Source organism: Melanostigma gelatinosum (genome assembly GCF_949748355.1).
Source record: "Melanostigma gelatinosum genome assembly, chromosome: 16".
NCBI lineage: Eukaryota > Metazoa > Chordata > Actinopteri > Perciformes > Zoarcidae > Melanostigma > Melanostigma gelatinosum.
The window spans coordinates 1,649,610-1,669,262 of NC_136649.1; the positions used below are offsets into that span (position 1 = coordinate 1,649,610).

Below are 19,653 nucleotides of genomic sequence, written 5' to 3' on the forward strand. Positions count from 1 at the left end.
TTTCATTGAGATGCTAGAGCAGGTATTCAAGGCCGTACAAATCGACTGCCAACACCACTCATGTGGCGTTTGATGACTACTCGTCCACCACTTTGGTTGCAGAAGCTTACGACCAGTAAAAGCGTTTCGTTGTGAAAGACTGATGTAGTATAGAGAAGTGGAACAGGGAGGTTAGTTCTTACCAAGAATCAGAGGCACCGTGGTCAGCTCCTCTGGTGGCTGCAGTGACCGCTGTCTGATTGTCCTGAGTGGTAAAAGAAACACTCTCAGCACTCACAATCACAGAGAACATCAGTCCAAACGCAATGGAGTGTCAAACCAACCGTGGACTCGGTGAAGCGAGCCCCCTTTCTGTGACGCAGAACTGGAGGGATCTGGCTTTCATCCTGTCTGCTGGAACTCCTACTGTCACTCCTGAAAGGACCAAATACATCAGTTTAGTCTCCACAAGAGAGAGAGAGCAGCCCCGGGAATACAGTGGTAACAGCTTTAAGACATCGTTTGGACTTTTTACTAATATTTAAAGGATGAAACCAAAACTAAAACCCTACTTAACTATTTAGTTTTGGCCATAGGAACCTGAAAAGAACACAATGTTCCTTAGAATACTGACGAATTGCTTTGAATGTAATTACAATAAATTGGTGGCAGAAGACAAGTCAAAGCAATAGATGAAAAGAACTAGTGGAGCAAAGTAAAAGCAGCAAAGCAACGTGGAGGCTCCAAGGCACAGCCATGCAGGAGGCCCACCATCTCTCACTGCTGCATGGAGCAGACGTTACAGTCCTTCAGCCTTTCTCTTTGTCGTTACGTGTCTCTCTGTGCTTTTGAGTCTCTATGTGAGCATTTTGTGTGTCTTTGTAGTTGCTTAGTGTCTCTTCGTAGTCCTGCGTTTGTTTGTAGTTTTTGTGTCTTTTGCAGTCGTTTTGCGTCTCTTTGTATTCGCTCTGTGTCCCTTTGTGGTTGTTTCGCCCCTTTTCATACTCCTTGTGAGTCTCTAACTATTTGAGTGACATTTTGTTGGCGAGTGCCAGGGGGCCCCTGGGCCCCAGGGCCCGCGTATGTTGATATGGGCTTGTATGCATGTATAAGAATATATTCGTAAACCTTTTCCACTTTTCCCTGAAAGGTACGACATCTTTAGGACCCATCAGTGACATGAGTAAGCTCATGACCAGGAAGTAAGATACTGAACACTGAAGTTACGCTGAAATATTGTTTCCCATATTACACAAAATGCCAGCGCCCTCATGCATACACCATCTCCTCTCAATCCCTCGTGTGTAGATCAACACTTTGACTCCCACATGGAAAGAGGCAATTACAGAAATGGGGTTTGATCTGAAAGTGGGAAGGATCATAACTTTCCTTCCACTGCTGAATATGAACAGAATTACGCTCTTGCATTGGTGAATTAAACCACATTAATGTCTTCAGTCCACAGTCTCTTACCCCTCAAGAGGCCTTTCTTCATTCCCATCACCAGCCCACATAGATGACTTTGTTCAGTACATTTAAGGAAATATCTGAGCGTGTGAGCGAGAGCAGGTCAGACCAGCCTCATTCATTGCATAGCACTGGTTCCCCCACGGTCCACTGTGTTTCTCAGTGCAGCAGGGAGCTGACTAAGAATAGAAAGCCTACCTCTCAGGCTCTGTGTTTTGCCTGGCAGAGCCTGAGCTCTGCTGCTCGGCCTCACTGAGATCATTGCCGTCTGCTGGAGCGTCATCACCCCAGAGTCCTCCTGTCTTCTCCCCGGGCAACAGACAGAGATGCTGGGATGGAGATGCTCTGTGAGTCTCCTGGTTGGTCTTTGTGATGACCTAGTAAGAGCAAGACACGATGAGAGGCACAGCGTTCAGCAGCTTATTAACGCACAGGGGGAAAGACATTTCAACAACTACTGGTCAAACTGCCAGAAGTCAACAACAATTAGTACGTATAGATGCACAAAATATTCCTTATTCCAAAAAAAACCTATATTCCTGCTCAGCTGTATGCATGGCTGATGGAGATGAATATTACACTAACATTCATGTTGACAAGCAGCCATGTATATTGTGATTAACACAACTGGTGGTGGTCTTGTTCGAGCGTGCAACCAAAGCCTCCCTCCTCTCTTCCTTCAACCACCTTTGTGAAAAGGTCCGAGGTGTTTCTCCTTCCAACCCGAAACGTGGGCTTTTCTGTTGTGCATGCATCTCTGCAAAGCGTTAGCTAGTTTGTTCATGTACAACAAACAGAGCTGGCCGTAAACAGGCAAGAGGCTGTGTGGCCATGTGCTGCAAACTGCCGTAAAAACCCCAATTGAGACACATGTTCCCAATGCGCTGTATACACGTCCACATGCTCCTAAAACCCAAATACAGTATTTCTCAATTGCTAAAACACTAAAACCCATTGGCTGAACAAAGTTCTCAGTTGCCTGAACTCATTTAGCTAATTGTGCAGTCTGTTGTCAATACCTTAAACTATTTCACATGGTAAAACACAGTTTGCAGATCTCACTTAGACTTTTCAGCAAAACTCTAAACACATTCTCAGTCTCAAAACACATTCTGCACTCTAATGCACATGTCATCCATACTGGTAAACACAAGTGGCAACAATCAAATACAAATAGAGAACACATGTCATTGATTAAACACAATCACTCAAAATGGATTTCACTTGTATCAAATGATGTGACACAACCAATATTAGCCAGTTTAGAGAGCAAACAGGTGGTTGAAGGTGGGAAGGAGAAAGTCTGAGAATGGATAGAAGAAACAATGTGAGAGGACGAGGAAGAGGAGGGCAAGGAAGAGGAAGACAAAGAGTGGAAATATCTGATGAAATTCGAGCAACAGTCATAGACCATGTTATAGTCCACAGACTGACAATGAGGGAAGCAGGACTTAGACTGCACCCCAATTTGAGCCGATTTTCTGTGTCCACCACAGTAAGGACATTCAGAGAAGAGAACAGGTACAGTATGCTACTGTATTTTTGTAATTGCAAATTGACTGTACGACACTATATGCAGCTGTTTCAATAGACATTTGTAAAGTTCATCACTGTATGTATTGTACTGCATGAATATTTTTTGTAACTGCACATCTACTTTTTGTAGAACTGCAAGGCTGCCACATGCAGGTGGAAGGAGAGCTATATTCACTCAGGAGCAAGAGACCGTTATAGTGGGCATGCTCCTTCAAGATAATCTAATACGACTCAGAGAAATCCAGGAACGAGTGATACAAGACAACACACACTTCCAGGGAATCGACAGTGTACAACAAACAAATTGTATGGCCTTGAACATGGTGCTTTCTATTTGTTACAGTAACAGCACTGACTGCTCAATAGATGTTGACTGGTTTCAGGTTCATATCAAGAAAGAACAAGAATTACAGTATCACAGAGACAAAGGACACGTTTGTGAGATGCAGGGTACAGTACTGTAAAAATAGTGGTACAAGGAGGAGGAAGAACAAAAGAAATTGCAAAGAGCAAAGCACAGTAGTAATTTCTGATCAATTTTGAGCGACTGTAATAGAACATGTTTTCGTTCATAAGAAATTTGTTTTGAGATTAAAATCGACTTCTCCCTGAGAACTATATGTTTTGAACAATGTTTTTTCTGTTTATTGGTGTATTGTTTACTGACTGCTTGATAGTGTATATTATTTTGATCACTTTGTTTATGATTTGAGAGCAGTGTTTGATTTTGAGCACAGGTAAAACTGTTTTGAGGCGAAAGTTTCATTTTGCAAGAGGATTCAGAGGTTTTGTAAATAGTGCTTGAAGATGAGGTTTTGTGTTTACAGTTTTGAGAGAATGGGCGACCGTTTCAAGAAATGTGTCTTAGCAATTGAGAAAAACTGTAATATCGGCATGCCCAACATCCTGGTCGGGAAAAGCTCTATTCGAAATAAGGCCACAATGGAAAGATCGGCATGGAAGATGCTGTTTACATTACCCGTATCAAATTCGGAATATTGTCCTATTCAGAATAACAGTGAAATATTGGTCTGCATGTAAACACTGTTGATGAAATTGAATGTGGATATCCATGGTCCCCACAGGATGGATGCTGATGTCTTCTCTGGCACCACCTTCAGGTCAAAACCTCAAAGCGTTTCAAAAGAGAAACTTCTCTTCAATGGGCAGATTGCCATGAAAGCTACTGAGCTCATTCACACGTAGAGGACAACCCCATTGCATGTTGGGAGCTCTGTGAGCTCTTCTGTAGTACCACCCTCAGACCAGAACGTCTGCAACCTAGACATGGCCAAACACTGCACTGCAGTGCAATATATTACCATAGAATCTGACTAGAAGCACTCATGCTTCCCAGATGATGAGCCCTTGTTCATATAATGATTGTGTCAAATTTGCTCAGGCATCATCCTTTGGAGAAACGTGACATTTGTAGTCCTACTCCGGATAATGCTCTCAGAAGAGTGTATGATCTTAATGTCTAACGCTTCTATACATAAAGGTCAGGTGTGATGAAACATGTTTACTCTAGTGGCTGCTTTGAGGTCCTCAATGTTCCATTGTCGACTTCAATGCTTCAAACATTGTGTTTGAGGATTAAACACTGACAATCACATTCTGTGAATTAACCCAATTCTCAGCCTGTAAACTCTTTTGGACGGACGACACATCGCACAACAAACTTAGCTTGAAACGTTCTGAGAACTTGTTTCACGTTAAAACAATTACAATTTTAATTAAAAAGCAAGTCTTGTAAACTGCAAATGTTGATGTATTACTGAGTAGCTCCATTTAGTTTAGATCATTTCCCTATTTCTGTGAATTGCAATGATATCTCAGCAGTGCTCATAGCTGGTAGTTATGTTTTCACTGTGGGTTTAACTCTGAATATGTAGTTTTTTCCAAGAAATAATTCACAATAACAGTGAAGATGAGCGTGAGTACATCACAGTGACAGGCTTTCACAGAGCATCAGAGGAACAGACTATGACTGCACGATGAATGCCAGCAGGTCTTCTGGTCATTAGTGAGATATTGTGGAAGTGTGACATGTCATTTGGGCAGTTGGACATTAGACACACACATACACAGATAGGCAGACTGACTGGGAGGCAGTGTTTTCTGAGACAACACTTAGTTTACACTGAACGGGAAATACACAGCTAAGCCACCCAGAAGACTAATGCTGCGTTCACACCGGTCGCGTTGATTTTTTGACGCACTGCACAATCGCGTCCAACGCGCCGCCGGTCGTGTTCACACCAAACGCCGCAAAATCTCGTAGCGCCGGAGAGGGGGCGTGGTTTATCGACTGGAAGCCGTTCACCTGGCCGCCATTTCTTTCCGCTGTCAACCATGAAAGGAATAAGGACAATTCCTGCTTTGTACGTGTTGTGGAAGTCCCTCAAACATCGGAATGCCAAACGCCGTCATGTCTGGTTCATAATATTGTTCAGAGGAGCTCCGTGGATTGTATCGAGCTGTATTCACTGTGTCTAGCAAGCCACCGGTCGCTGTTTACTACAGCTGTAGGAACACAAAATAAACTGATTTGGCTGTGATTCAACGGCAATAAACCGACAAAAAGGGACTCCGAAATAACTACGTAATGATGCCGATTTGTACTTGTCTTCTCCAACAAAAAGGGACTCCGAAATAACTACGTAATGATGCCGATTTGTACTTGTCTTCTCCAACAAAAAGGGACTCCGAAATAACTACGTGATGATGCCGATTTGTACTTGTCTTCTCCGACAAAAAGGGACTCCGAAATAACGACGTAATGATGCCGATTTGTAGGTTACTGGTCTTCTCAATGGAGCTCTGATGGATCGGTGCTAGGCTATGCTAACATCGTAGCAGCTCCACCAGCACTCAATAACGTCACGTAGACGTAAATACGGCAGCGTCTATTCATTGTTTGTACCGTATGGTTTACACACACACATGCATGCACATAGTTTGGTCCGGTCTCTGTTGATATGAGGTATCGTAGAGTTCTGGGTGAACACAGACGGCTACAGGATTTATTTCCTGATTCAACAACGGCAGGAAGCCAGTGATGACAGGGGGAGCAACTCAACGCTGATAGGCTATCGCGCCACAGCGTCACGCGATTATGTCGCTGAAGTTGAAAAATTTCAACTCGCGCGTTGGCGATTTTGCGGCGTCCAACGCGTCCACCGCACTGCAATATGTCCAACGCGCCGCGCCATCGCAAAATCGCGCCAGTCTCATCGCGTCTGTGCATAGACTTTGTATGTAATCTCGACGCGCGTCAAAAAATCAACGCGACCGGTGTGAACGCAGCATAAGACTTGTGTTGATCTAAATTTGCTTTGATAAAGCAAATTATCAAGTAAAATCGCAAAACGTTCACTCGTTCCAGGTTTTTAAATGTGAGGATGTGCAGGTTTTCTCTCCTTTATGTGCATGTTAAGCAATCTTTTCAGGGTTTGAAAATAAGCGACTTGTATATGTTAAATGTGTAATAGTCAGTCCATATTCTGATGTTCAACAGGTATGGTTTACCATACTCACCCTCTTAGTTTAGTGCGTTCTCATGCAAACATGTGCTAATTAGTAGAGATGTTCAGATACCAATCTTTCCTTCCAGATACGGATTCCAATACCTGAACTTGCATATCGGCCGAAACCGAGTACCAATCGGATAGCACCGTGATAAAAATTTAAATCTATATGTGTTGTAATTTTTCGAGCAGCTGTATACTCTTCTTTAGTTTGACTGATTTTTCAGTGTAAAATATTGTCAAATTGCAAATAATTAGCAGTAAACACAAAGTCCAGCTGAGTATAGACCCCTAAAAATAAGATTTCAATAAAAGTAGGCCATAGCTGAGACTGATGGGAATGTCATTAGTTTAACAAAGTATTGGACAAATTGACACCTTGACCTGATAGTGGTGCTAGATGAGATGTCAGAGGATCAGCAAAGGTATTACAATTTATTCGGTGGGAAACATACACATCTCTACCACATTGCATGTCAAACATTTGTGTAAAATTTCATTGCAAGAAATGTCAGTCTGGACCAAAGTGGTGGATTGTCCAGACGACCTACCAGCATGGCCATTCCTAGATATCCCCAAAACTGCACTGCAGCTAAACAGAAATACTAACAACTGTTTAAAAGCACAAGCTCATTTAAAAACAGAAATGTCTGATTGTACAGAGGCGCTGCTGAATAAACACATTTACCTTGTCAATCTCTTGTATCGAATCCACTCCATTCCTGAAGTCTTCACCCAGCAGGCTGAGGGCTTGGTCAGGTTGAGTCTCTGAAGCAGGAGCTGGCTGGAGAGCAGATACACTCAAAACTGAAGGCCAACTCTGCATTTCAGTATCGGGTGGCTCTACAAACATGGGCTCCTCTTTGTCAGGGTAGAACAGATCCATGGGTTCGATGGAGTCACCTGTGTGAGGACTTTGATCAATGTCTCTATAGCACTTGTGTCCATCCTGTTGATCAGTTGAATCTATTTCCTGCTCAGTATTCACAGGTTGAGATGTAGCATCCATAGAGGAAGTCTGAGAAGTCGAGTCCTTCTCAGTTGTACCTGTCTGAGAGTCGTGGTGGGGACTCTCACGTTCCTGTTTGGCTTTGCTTATTGCCATTTTGCCTCTCGTGTCAGGCTCGCTTATGTCTGAATTCAGTGATCTGCTAGCGTCATGTTCATCCAAATGTCTGCTTTCTATGTCATTTATTTGTTCTGAAGCTGTTGATTTATCATTTTCTGATACTAGACAGGATGGACTCTCAACATAGTCATTGGAGTCACTGCTCAATTCATGTGGATTTTGAGGGCAGTTGACATCTGTGTCAGTTCCCTCTGGCTGATGTACATCATCGTGCCCAGCATGAGCTTGTCTTTCTGGGTCACATATTCCCTCTTCGTCCTGTTCTTCTGGCTCACTGGAAGCAGAGAGCAGAGGGACATTTATGCCAGGGCTTGGGTCCAGACTTGTTTCTGAAGCTCTGTCTCGCTTGGTTGGATGTGTCTCTGAGCTAAAGCTTTCTTGAGCATGTAGGTCGTCTCTTAGAACTCCTTCACTTGCTTCATCTAGTGTTTCTACAACATCGTCACCCCTTTCCTTTAAAATCACAGACTCTTCTCTTGACTTCCCTCTTGCCACCTCGGACAAAGAGACTTTTTCCTGACATCCAGTTTCCACTTCAAACTCCTCACAGTTATCTCTCTCATTCTGACTTTCAGTTTGACCAGCAATTTGTTCTTTCAGGTCCCTTGCACCCCCAATGAAGACCACCGTTCTCTCTTCAACACTGGTTTTGTTTAGTTGCGATTGGTTAGATTGATCAGTTTCATGGAGATTTTCCCCACCTGAGTTGGTCAGTTCCTCTGCATTGCACAGTCCTAAAGAAGGTTTTTGCTCTCTGCTCTGACTTGCATCGGTCTGTTTCGACTCTACTTCTTCTGTCATCTCAGCTTTGCTATGATCAGGTTCCTGTTCTAGCGCTATGTCCTGGTTGTACTTCTCAAGGTTCGCCTCTTTCTCTTTCCCTACTTCCGTTAGTTTTTTCTCAAAATGCCCTTGACCTTTCTCCTGGGTGCTCTCCAATGAGCTCAGTGAGTAAATTCCTTCATCGATATACGACTCAGGAATGGACTGCTCATCAGGGGCTCTATCCTCCATGGATAGGACACATCCTTCATCAAGAGTAGTGACCTCCACAGGGGTGGCACGATACACATCCCAGGCTGTTCCACTGTCACACAAAGAACTGTCACTTCGGCTTTCACAAAACTTCTCTGGCATCACCCCAAACTCGCTCTCCACCCAGGAGTCCGGTGAGCTGATTGCCGAGTCGCAAATTATTGACTCAGTGGTTACAGAGTCAGGCATTGATGAGCCTGTGGGCGAGTGAGTGTAAGGCAATTGTGGGGAGTTAGAGGTTGAGTTGTTAAGGACCTCACTAGCAGATTCCTTGGGGTCTTCCAACGCACTGCTGGAGATGTCATCCATGTGGGGGGGATCTGCTAAGATGTCTTCACTGGACCACGAGCGAGCTGCAGCCGGCCTAAAGGGGGGTGACATGGCGCTCCGATCCTCTGACACAGAGGAAATTAAGATTTTGGGTGGCGGTTGGGTACAGAGCCTCTGGAACATGTAGGACCTCTCCTTCACTCTGCTTCGGTGGATGCTATTCCTTATGTGGTTGGAGTCACTGTTGTGGAAGTTCAGTCGGCTCATGGAGACACTTCGTTCGATCAGCTGGACGGGCTCCTCCGGCTGAGAGAGAAACACAAAAGTTGGCAAAAATGTCTCTGTGCTCATCATCAGAGATTATTGTTTTGTCAAAATCTGACTGACACATATCCTCCATGTTCTGTAAAGGCCTTTACATACGGGGCGTGACCATTAAACAACAAAGAAATGCGGAAAAACCTGCGCTCTGTGAGAACGTATTCATGAAAAAAACACCAGTTGAGAAACTATATTGAGATTTAATCACAGGGGAAATAAAGCCCCCGGTTTGTAAAGGCCATAAGAAAGGATTCTTACTTCCTCTATGCCAGGGAAGTGCTTCAGGAACTGTGACACATACGTCATGATGGACTGCTCATCTGGTGCATTGATAGTCACATCTGAGCATGGGAAGATAAACAATTTACAATTATCACAGTGGTATTTGACATAAAGACCCCCATGATATGTAAGCTTCCTCCCAACAGTTTATAACATACACACACTTTATAACATAACAGTCTGAAAAGCGCTGCAGGATATATTACTTCAGCATCGACATTGCGATGTGCACATGCGAACCCGTCTAATCGGAAACACATTTGCTGCTTGGTACAAAAAGGAAAACTTTCTGGTTTCCATTATTTACCAACAGTCTAGGTATGCCCGGTCAGGTTCATAAAGAACCATGGATACGGCCACACTTCTTCAACACTGCGGCTCAGAGACGGCCACTGCACAAGCTCTGCAGTTCTATCCATAATGAGCAAAACGTGATTCGATCAATGAAGCTGGCGATGTTACATAGTGTGAAAGGGGCTACATGTAGTCAGTAAGTGTGGCAGTATTGCTCACACGTGGTAAGCAACACTAAGACAATTCTAACGGATTTCTAAAGTTCAATTTAAAGAGAGAAAAAGTTGTTAAATAGCCACATAATAATAATAGTAGGAAAGAGTTACTGGAGGACTTTTTTGCTAAGAGTACTAACACTGAAACCATGGCATGAATATTATATTATTATATACAGTATTGATTTTTCATTAATAGTTTACATGCAAAGATAGGTGACAGACAGCGGCTCAGATTGCACCAAAGGTAGTGCTATGGTGTTGGATGTTACACTGTAATGAATGCTATGGTAGATCCCACTGTTCCCATTGCAGAAAAAAGTAACTTAATTGCATAGAAAGTCAACTTTCTTTAACTCAGACGTCATGCATATGGTGGTGTGTCCTGGTGCCAGTTTTCACAAAAATGTTATTTAAAATAAATCACAATAAATGAATGAAATAAATGCAAAAATCGCCTTGCTTACAGTTCTGGGATATATTGAATCGGAACCCTTGTATCGTGATACGTATTGTATTCGAAGAGTCTTGCTAATACACAACCCGAGTAAAATAGTCCTTTTCTTTACCCTCAGGCTCCAGTAAGCGTGGGATACCCAGGCTGTAGTGGGCTATTCTGAAGCCGTCCTCCAGATTCTCCTTGGCGGTCCTCAGCAGTGCCTTCCTCATGTCCACCAGGCTGGGGTCAATGGACTTAATGACAGCCAAGAAGGCCAGACCACTTGTCCAGCTCTTCCCAAAGTCCTTCACTGCCACACTATACCTATGACGGGACATATCAAGCGGACAGGGTCAGTAAGAAAGACCCCCAAACAAATCATTGCTTGTCCCTTCTTACTGTTCTGCTTGCTGTCCAGTGGTATGTACCGTATATTCACCAGAAATAAAAGCCAACACAACACTAAGAAACTGTTCGTTTTCTTCAGACTTCTAGGACTTTATTCAACAATCTTTATTGAAAATACACTCACCTGCGTGTTCGCTTCTGCACCCACTGGAGCAGCTTTTTGATGGCCTTGCTGTGTTCTCGCATGGCCGTGGATGCCGACTGTCTCTCATCTGACGGCGTGCTGCAGTAGGACGTGTCGGAGTCAGAGCTGGTGGGGATGGACGAAAGGCTGGAGGAAGAGGGGAACTGGCTCCTGATGTTCCCAGTAAGCTCCTTAATCTGGGAGGAGACAGTGAGTTGGATTATATTCCCCTTTAGTCAACTGTTTTATCTGTCAATTCAACTGTTGAGTATGGAATTCAGCCGTGCTTCATGCTGACAGAGTGCTATACATAGTTCCCTACTGAAGAGTGGGATTGGCCCAGAAAAACCAAACAGTGTTAGAAACTGTCCCAGGTATGAAATAGAATATGTTCTGATTCAACATTCTTGGAAAAGACAACAAACAGGTTAAAGTCCCGTCAATATCAGGATTTATTACACCATGGTTACCATAGAAACAATGATGTAATCAGTTCAACAGATGACGAGAGATACGTGAGAATCAAAGCCCGCAAAACACTCAGAGGATCAGTACAGTGCTGCATCTGTTGAGAGACCTTGGAAATGGAATTCAGTTTACTTGTCACGGTTAGTCTGTGAAAACAGTCACGTAATGTCTCTGAAGGAGCTGAGAAAGTAACCGTGATGATGTCAGACTTTAAGAAAACAAATTCATAACTGAAAGCCTGCATAATAGACTGGATTGAAAACCAGTTGGCCAAAAGTATTCAGTGTGTTGGGCGTGTTATCATGCAGGATATTTATATCTTCACACATCAAGTGGTTGATCCCCAACAGGTTCAAATCTGGCATCTTCAGATGTTGAAGGCACATTGACCAGAATTTAGTTTTATGCAATATCATAGCACTAAAGAACATCCCTCCACTCTTCTCTATTCATTCCACAGCAAAACATAACAGCTAAGCAGCAGTGTTAGACAGGCACCTCTACGTGACCAGAGACCTGAACAGAGTCCTTTAAGGAGTCACATGACTACATAAGACCACAGCGTAGACATGGGTGATCATGATCATGATTCCAACGTGTACCAGACTTTAACCATTAACAAGCAATAACTTGGCTTGCTAAGACAAAGATTTTGCCAGATAAGTGGATAAAACACAAGAAAGCGTTCCTCCAAATGCTTTGCAGCAGACAGAAGTCACATGGCCATTCACAAGCAGGTGAGGGTTTAACTCAATTGAAATTTCAGACTTTAGATTCAAGACTGTGGAAAATCTTTATCTTTTAACATTTATAAAAATGCCTGACGAGCTGACTCGACTTCAGACTTGACCTGGACACGAGCTCAAGGACAAGACTTGACTTGGAAATAACAAAGACTTAAGACTTGACTTTGGCTCAAGCAATATGTCTTGACTAGGACTCTCACTCAAAGACTTGAGACTTGACTTGGACTCTCACTCAAAGACTTGAGACTTGACTAGGACTCTCACTCAAAGACTTGAGACTTGACTTGGACTCTCACTCAAAGACTTGAGACTTGACTAGGACTCTCACTCAAAGACTTGAGACTTGACTTGGACTCTCACTCAAAGACTTGAGACTTGACTAGGACTCTCACTCAAAGACTTGAGACTTGACTTGGACTCTCACTCAAAGACTTGAGACTTGACTTGGACTCTCACTCAAAGACTTGAGACTTGACTAGGACTCTCACTCAAAGACTTGAGACTTGACTTGGACTCTCACTCAAAGACTTGAGACTTGACTAGGACTCTTACTCAAAGACTTGAGACTTGACTAGGACTCTCACTCAAACACTTGAGACTTGACGAGGACTCTCGCTCAAAGACTTGAGACTTGACTAGGACTCTCACTCAAAGACTTGAGACTTGACTTGGACTCTCACTCAAAGACTTGACTTGGACTCTCACTCAAAGACTTGAGACTTGACTTGGACTCTCACTCAAAGACTTGAGACTTGACTTGGACTCTCACTCAAAGACTTGAGACTTGACTTGGACTCTCACTCAAAGACTTGAGACTTGACTTGGACTCTCACTCAAAGACTTGAGACTTGACTTGGACTCTCACTCAAACACTTGAGACTTGACGAGGACTCTCGCTCAAAGACTTGAGACTTGACTAGGACTCTCACTCAAAGACTTGATACTTGACTAGGACTCTCACTCAAAGACTTGAGACTTGACTAGGACTCTCACTCAAAGACTTGAGACTTGACTTGGACTCTCACTCAAAGACTTGAGACTTGACTAAGACTCACGCTCAAGCACTTATGTCTTGACTAGGTCTCTCACTCAAAGACTTGAGACTTGACTTGGACTCTCACTCAAAGACTTGAGACTTGACTAAGACCACCTTCACATAAACCACCCAGTGAACTGCTCTTTGATGGGCTTTTGTGAATGGAAAGTCCAAAGGCTGTGAAGCAGCCACTTCATTCTTACTCTTGACCTCATTTTGAGTGAAAAAAAGGGAAAGGAAAGGAGGGAACTCAAAGTACAGAGGGGAGCGGAGGAAGAGGCATTAGATAATAGGATTGATCAAAAGAGTTGGCAGGGAGAGTGAGCTTACCTGGAAGAAGAGGATGATGTTCCAGATGAGTCCCAAGACAATGGAGGAGTTTCCATCAGCGACGTCGGCTGCATCGATACTGACTAGCTTCACCTGAGGACACACGTACGCATGTGTCAATCAACAAGCCGTAGGTGGACATGTCTTCACGCTACCTGTTGCGGTACTCACGTTTCTCTCCTCCAGGAAAGACAGGACCTTGGCGATGTTGTTGAGTCTGAAAATACGATGGGAGGACCTCTTGAACCCGTGAAGCTGGATGATCGTTAGGAATGAGTATTATTGAACAATATAAAAACTGCCAACCAACACAACTCTTAATGCCAGTACAGCTGTGCAGTTCTCACACTGACCAGCTTGCAGCCGGAGAGTTCTTCCAGCAGGGCCATGAGGATGTGCCCATCCTGTATGTCCCGGAAAAGGTCATGGACCTCAATGGGTGGGTCACACTGAAAATGGAGGGAAAGAAAAATGAAAGAGAGAGAGAGGAGAGGTGAGAGTTAGAGCTGAATGACTCGTCCATTTATCAAATAGTAGATTCAAAAAAGAAAATATCTGCAACTCTTGTGATCATCAAAAATGTAATATTTGCTTTTTAAATGTGTGGATTGGATGTTTTTCTTCATCATACATGACAGTTATATGAATATCGTTTTTTGTTTATTTGTACAAATTGATGAATAATGAAAATGCTCTGTAGTTGCAGCCCTTGATAGAATATAGAATAGTTCATGAATTGGATACCATGAATCGTCACAGTTTTTGACACCATTACGCTGTATATGTCTTGGACATTTCGATATTCACTCCCACCTCCCAGAAAAACCTGTAAATGCAACCAAGAGGTATTCAAGATGGACTCAAATCTGAAGAAAGTACAAATGCATCCATCTCAGAACATAAAGGGCACAGTCAGAGTTCACAGCCAACAGTGTGCCATCGGTCCTCCCAAACACACCCTGGAGCTTTAGAGGGGAAATATGTCAGTGTTGATGGTAAATGTAGTCCACTGAAGCAATGCATTCCTCAGTGCACGCTACTTTCACCTAGAAAGGGCAGATGCAAACATCTGTTGTGCTACCTGCATCCAGCGCAGTCATTTGGTTTGACTGACGTAGGAAGAAGGAAGCAAGGAAGAACTACAAACTATGTCTGCTTGGGTTTCTCTTGGTAACCACCGGGTGTGCACTAGAGCAGGGGTTCTTAACCTTTTTGACCTCGGGGCCCAACTTTTCAAGTACAAAGTGTCCCGGGGCCCACTCTGACTATATGCATCAAAAGTGTCAGACAACCTGTAGGTCATACAGAAACAGAGCAGTGGGCCTTTGGAGTCAGTACAAATTTAAGATTTTTGTCCGCATAAAATAAAAAAGTATCTTTCGGTATAAATAACTGCCGGTGGCTGTATCTGTACAGGTAAAGGACAGTATAGGGCTGTAACTACACTATCAGTGAACAACTGCCTCAAATTTGAAGAAGATTGGACAAAGTATGACCATTCTACAGTGTTTCTTCCATGAAGAGATCCAGGCGGAGCTCTAAAAGGACATTTGGAGACCCAAATGGACACATGGTAACCACATGATATTCTGACACACTAAAGGAGTTTCTCCCTTTATGTTTTGATATTATATTATTTTACTTTTATTTTTAGCCTTTGCAAATTGCAAAAACTATGTATATATGGTCGAAGACGTGGTGTGTGAGTAGCGGACTTGCTGTGCGTAATGGCTGCGACCGAGCGCACGAACGAGAATGAGAATAGCTCAGTTACGCAAACGTTGGTTGACGGCTTATGGAAGAAGAGGATAAGGTTTGTATTATAAGTACTAGCGTTTTCTGAAGGCAGTAGCTCCATGGTAACATCCGCTAGCACGTTGTCGGGTCTGTAATGTGTCTTTTTCCGTCGAAATGCTGCAAGATACGACTTGCAGCGGTTATGGCGACTTTGGACAGTGTGTGTGTGGGCTCCTTTTGTGGAGAAACCATAAGAAATGAAAGAAAATCGATGATTTCTTTGCAAAGATGAGGATTTTGGGCATGCTGGGATACCAAACACGGACATGTTTTGTGACGTATTTGCGCAAACAAGCCGTAGGAACGGAAGGGGAGGGGATCGAGGATGCCGGTGTTGAACAGGCAAAACCCTTGTTAAATAAATGAGATGATACAATGTGATGATCACAAAGACATTTATTATCATGTGTATGTAAACCTGCATACACAACAAGAAGCCCAACAGACTTTCCCACGAGCGTTGGATGTTTCGTCGCTTGGTGTCGCTTTATTTTTGAAGGCTTCAGTGCTTCGTTTGATAGCATTAGCCCACATTCCACACACTGAGCCCTCGGCTCTGCCTCGTTGCCTCCGTTCACAAAGCCGTACTTAAGAAAGTCAGGGTTGTACTTGCACACACATTTAGACTTTTGGGGGGGTATGGCACTACTGTCGTCTTCATTTTTTCTTTTTAATAACTTATCCATAACTTTCGCTACAGGCTAGCGGCTAGCTGAGTGTCTTCTTCTGCTTATTGCAGCTTGTTAAACAACTGACTGACGCATTACCGCCACCAGGTGGTGGGAAGCTATATTGTAACTGAGCGTCTCATGGATAACAGTAATATCTCTGGTGTCGTCAATTGATAACCTATGCGGTCCCGCGCCCTCGCGGCCCACAGGTGCAAAACTGAAAGTTTTTCGCGGCCCTCTAGGTGGCGCTCGCGGCCCAATGATGGGCCGCGGCCCTATGGTTAAGAATCACTGCACTAGAGTGTGCAGTTTGTGCACAAATAAATGGCTCTGGAACAGCTCTCCAAACACCACTCATGTGTACTGCTGTACGGTAACAAGAAGGGCATGCAGAGATGCTCACTCTGAAGACAGCAGCAGTAGCCCACCGTGTGCAGTGCCTGAGCCAACACTTATTACTAACTCAGGCATTTGTGAACTTGTCAGAACACGGTGAACGGGTGAATAGTGTGGGGGGGAGTGAAGTGACTGGAACTTTCCAAGACGACAGAAGACAAATGTATGATTGTTAATTAGTGGATCAGAGATTTGATGCAGCGCCAAACAACGGGTTAGAGCAAAGAGGCTCATTGTGTGAGAGAAAACAAAAGATCTGATCAGACGCTCTCAGACTCTCGGCTCACCCGGACTCACCCCTTTGTGGAGGGGGTGGGGTCGGATGGACAAAAGCAAAGACCGGCATTTCAGTGTAAACACAGTGACGTGCGGCATTTGATATACGAGTGTGTGTGACATTAAGGTGGCGGTAGATGCACATCTTTCCCCATTAAAGCTTTTTCTTTATGAATCAAGGGTCTAAGGACAGAACGTATCGTCGTCCTCAACAGAAAGTCCCATCATGCAATTTTGTGATTTGTGGTTTTGGGCTGTATAAATAAAATGGTGTAAAAATGTATTTTTCATGAAGCTCTTAAATAAATGTGAGAAAAAAAATTAATATATATACATATAAATATTAGGGGTGTAACGATACGCGTATTCGTATTGAACCGTTCGGTACGAGGCTCACGGTTCGGTACGCATAACGAACCAAATACGTTTGAATAAAAAAAAAATTTTAAACCTTTATTTAACCAGGTAGTCCCATTGAGATAAAAAATCTCTTTTGCAAGATGTAAGTAACAATACAAGATGTAAGCAAGATGTAAGTAACAATACTACATAACATTAAGGAGCAGTTTTTGTTTTTTATGCTTATGTGTTGCTAAGAAGACACCCCAGAAGATGGGTCACTCAGGTATAGTTCCATCATTGTTCAAAGTCAAAGAATAACTTTATGTTAGTTGTAATGAATAAATATATTTTAAAATCAAGTACATTTCTCTGGCATTTATAGTTTTCTACTGTACCGAAACGTACCGAACTGTGGCTCCACTGTATCGTACCCAACCCAACCGTGAGTTTTGTGAACCGTTACACCCCTAATATGTATGTATGTATTATTTACTTATTTGACAGAATAATGTTTCTATGATGGTTCTGTAATTAGTTTATTTCTAATTAATCAATCACTTTGTATTTACTTGTGTCCCTCATCTGGGCCTCCACACAACCAACCGATCTAGCTTCTAGTCCCTCTCATTGACAGGATCCTCCTCGGGTCCCTCGGAGCATTTCTCCTGTATGTGGCCCAAAGCTCCGGGCAGCAGAGGAGGGGCCCCTCCTCCACCCAGCCATTGTTCCCATACAGCAGCCTGCTGGGTGGGTTGGGAGGAGAACGACCACCCTGGGCTAGCTAGACCTGGAACGTCTCCCCCGTCTCAGATTAACACTTTAAAGCCTGGTGAAACTTGAATTGCTGCTGCAGGCAGTTCCACACAACCACATGCATAATTCATCAGAGTGAGATGGAGAGACTGCAACTGTCATTTTATGCACAGCCACAGTGTAAAACTCATACAGTGAGCGGGGCGATCCCAGCTTCACGATACAGTCTGCCGCCCTTGCCCATGAAACACCCTGCCATGCCCTCCCAGGGGCTGCATGAAAGCTCAGCGAGCAGCTCGATGACGCAGTGTGGAGACTGATTGAGGTTGTTCCTCTCTGTGTCTTTTCTGCAGCCACCGTTTCACGAAGCTGTCAACAAACCTTTTCTAAATGTAGGTTCATCCATCGGGTGAAGGTCCTCTTCTGAACCAGCTCTCTTTCCACTGCAACACAGAAAGAGGAGAGAAGAAAGGATCTCAGTCAGCAGGAAACTGAAGCCGAGGCCACAGCACTCATCAGAGAGTCTGAGGGAGCCAGAGGCACATCACCGTAACCTGTTGAAGTCATCGCCATACTTGAAACACAACCATTGGTGCTGACCATTCCAGAGCCTGTACGCCCACACAGGTGTTTCCACTTACTCTGGCTGATTGGACCTCTGCATGCAACCCTACACATGTTACTGTGGATCACATAGCCCATGACGGGAATGTTGCCCTACATCACGACAGACTCAACCTTAAAGCATTACATTTGACTATATTATTAAAATATGCTTTCCATAATACAGTTACCATGAAACACAAAATGTAACAACTTAAATGTATTTATTTCATTTATTTAAAAGGGACCATGTACAGTTTAAACATGAATGTCTCCATTCGATGCACTGTACCAGATTGTAGCTTAAGCTAATTTGCATCTGCAGTGCCTTGGCAGGTCAAACAAGGACAAGACAACAAGACAGTAAAAGGAAAAGACATAATACAGAGATATACCACACAAAACATACAGGACACCCAACACAACACTACACACAAATAACACATCAAAAATGAATGTGTGTCCATAAAATCAAGTCATAAAAGACAAGCATTGAGGTCAGTGTGTGCAGTGTTGTGCAGTTTTTAAAAGACTTTTCAAGTTGGTTTTAAAAGTGCTCAAAGAGCTGCAGCTCCTCACAGCTGCAGGCTGTTCCACTGCTGTGCTGCTGTTACAGAGAAGGCTGATTGTCCAAATGTAGTGCGGCGAAATGGTATAGTACAGTCTCGTGTGGAGGATATTCTCGCTGATCTAATAGAAGTTGCTGAAATGAAATACAAAGGACTAGTGCGCGCTCAGTGGTGCTGCAGGTGGCCTTGTGCACATCAACGTGGGAGTAGAAAGCCCCAACGATGCTCACGGTCGCACAGACCTGACGTGGAACCGGGACGAGGGAACGTCTGGATCCTTTACTCCATGAGAGTTCCTCCTCACAAGAAAAGCAGATATTCTCCCAAACTGTAAGGAGCAGTGTATCACATGACATCAGCAGCATGGTTAGTGAGGGTTAGGGTTAGCATGGCTGCCGCCCGCCCACCTCCAGAGACTGAACACACTGGATGGGACACTGGTGACATGCGTCAAGCATACTGTGAATCAAGCTTAACCGAAGTCAGTACAAATGTATTGTTCATGAGTTATTAGCATTACATGTCTTAAATATCGTATTTCTTTCTGAATTGGGAGGCGGACTGCAACGCTTACTGAAGGAGCTTTAGTCCGCTCAGTCCACGCTGACTCCGCCCCTCTAGAGAACACAACGTAGGC

At 43.7% G+C, this 19,653-nt stretch overlaps 1 protein-coding gene across 1 annotated transcript in view; it reads right to left on the bottom strand.

Annotated features, from left to right (window-relative positions):
• clmna (calmin a) overlaps positions 1-19,653 on the bottom strand; it is a gene marked incomplete at both ends in the record, with an annotated part of 41,922 nt that overhangs the window by 1,083 nt on the left and 21,186 nt on the right. The window contains 11 exons of the mRNA XM_079286081.1: positions 183-244; positions 324-414; positions 1,645-1,823; positions 7,201-9,252; positions 9,526-9,608; positions 10,628-10,821; positions 11,030-11,226; positions 13,610-13,702; positions 13,781-13,864; positions 13,963-14,058; positions 18,226-18,287. Of these exons, the coding sequence (XP_079142207.1) occupies positions 183-244; positions 324-414; positions 1,645-1,823; positions 7,201-9,252; positions 9,526-9,608; positions 10,628-10,821; positions 11,030-11,226; positions 13,610-13,702; positions 13,781-13,864; positions 13,963-14,058; positions 18,226-18,287 (3,193 nt within the window). The remainder of the gene's footprint in view (positions 1-182; positions 245-323; positions 415-1,644; positions 1,824-7,200; positions 9,253-9,525; positions 9,609-10,627; positions 10,822-11,029; positions 11,227-13,609; positions 13,703-13,780; positions 13,865-13,962; positions 14,059-18,225; positions 18,288-19,653) is intronic.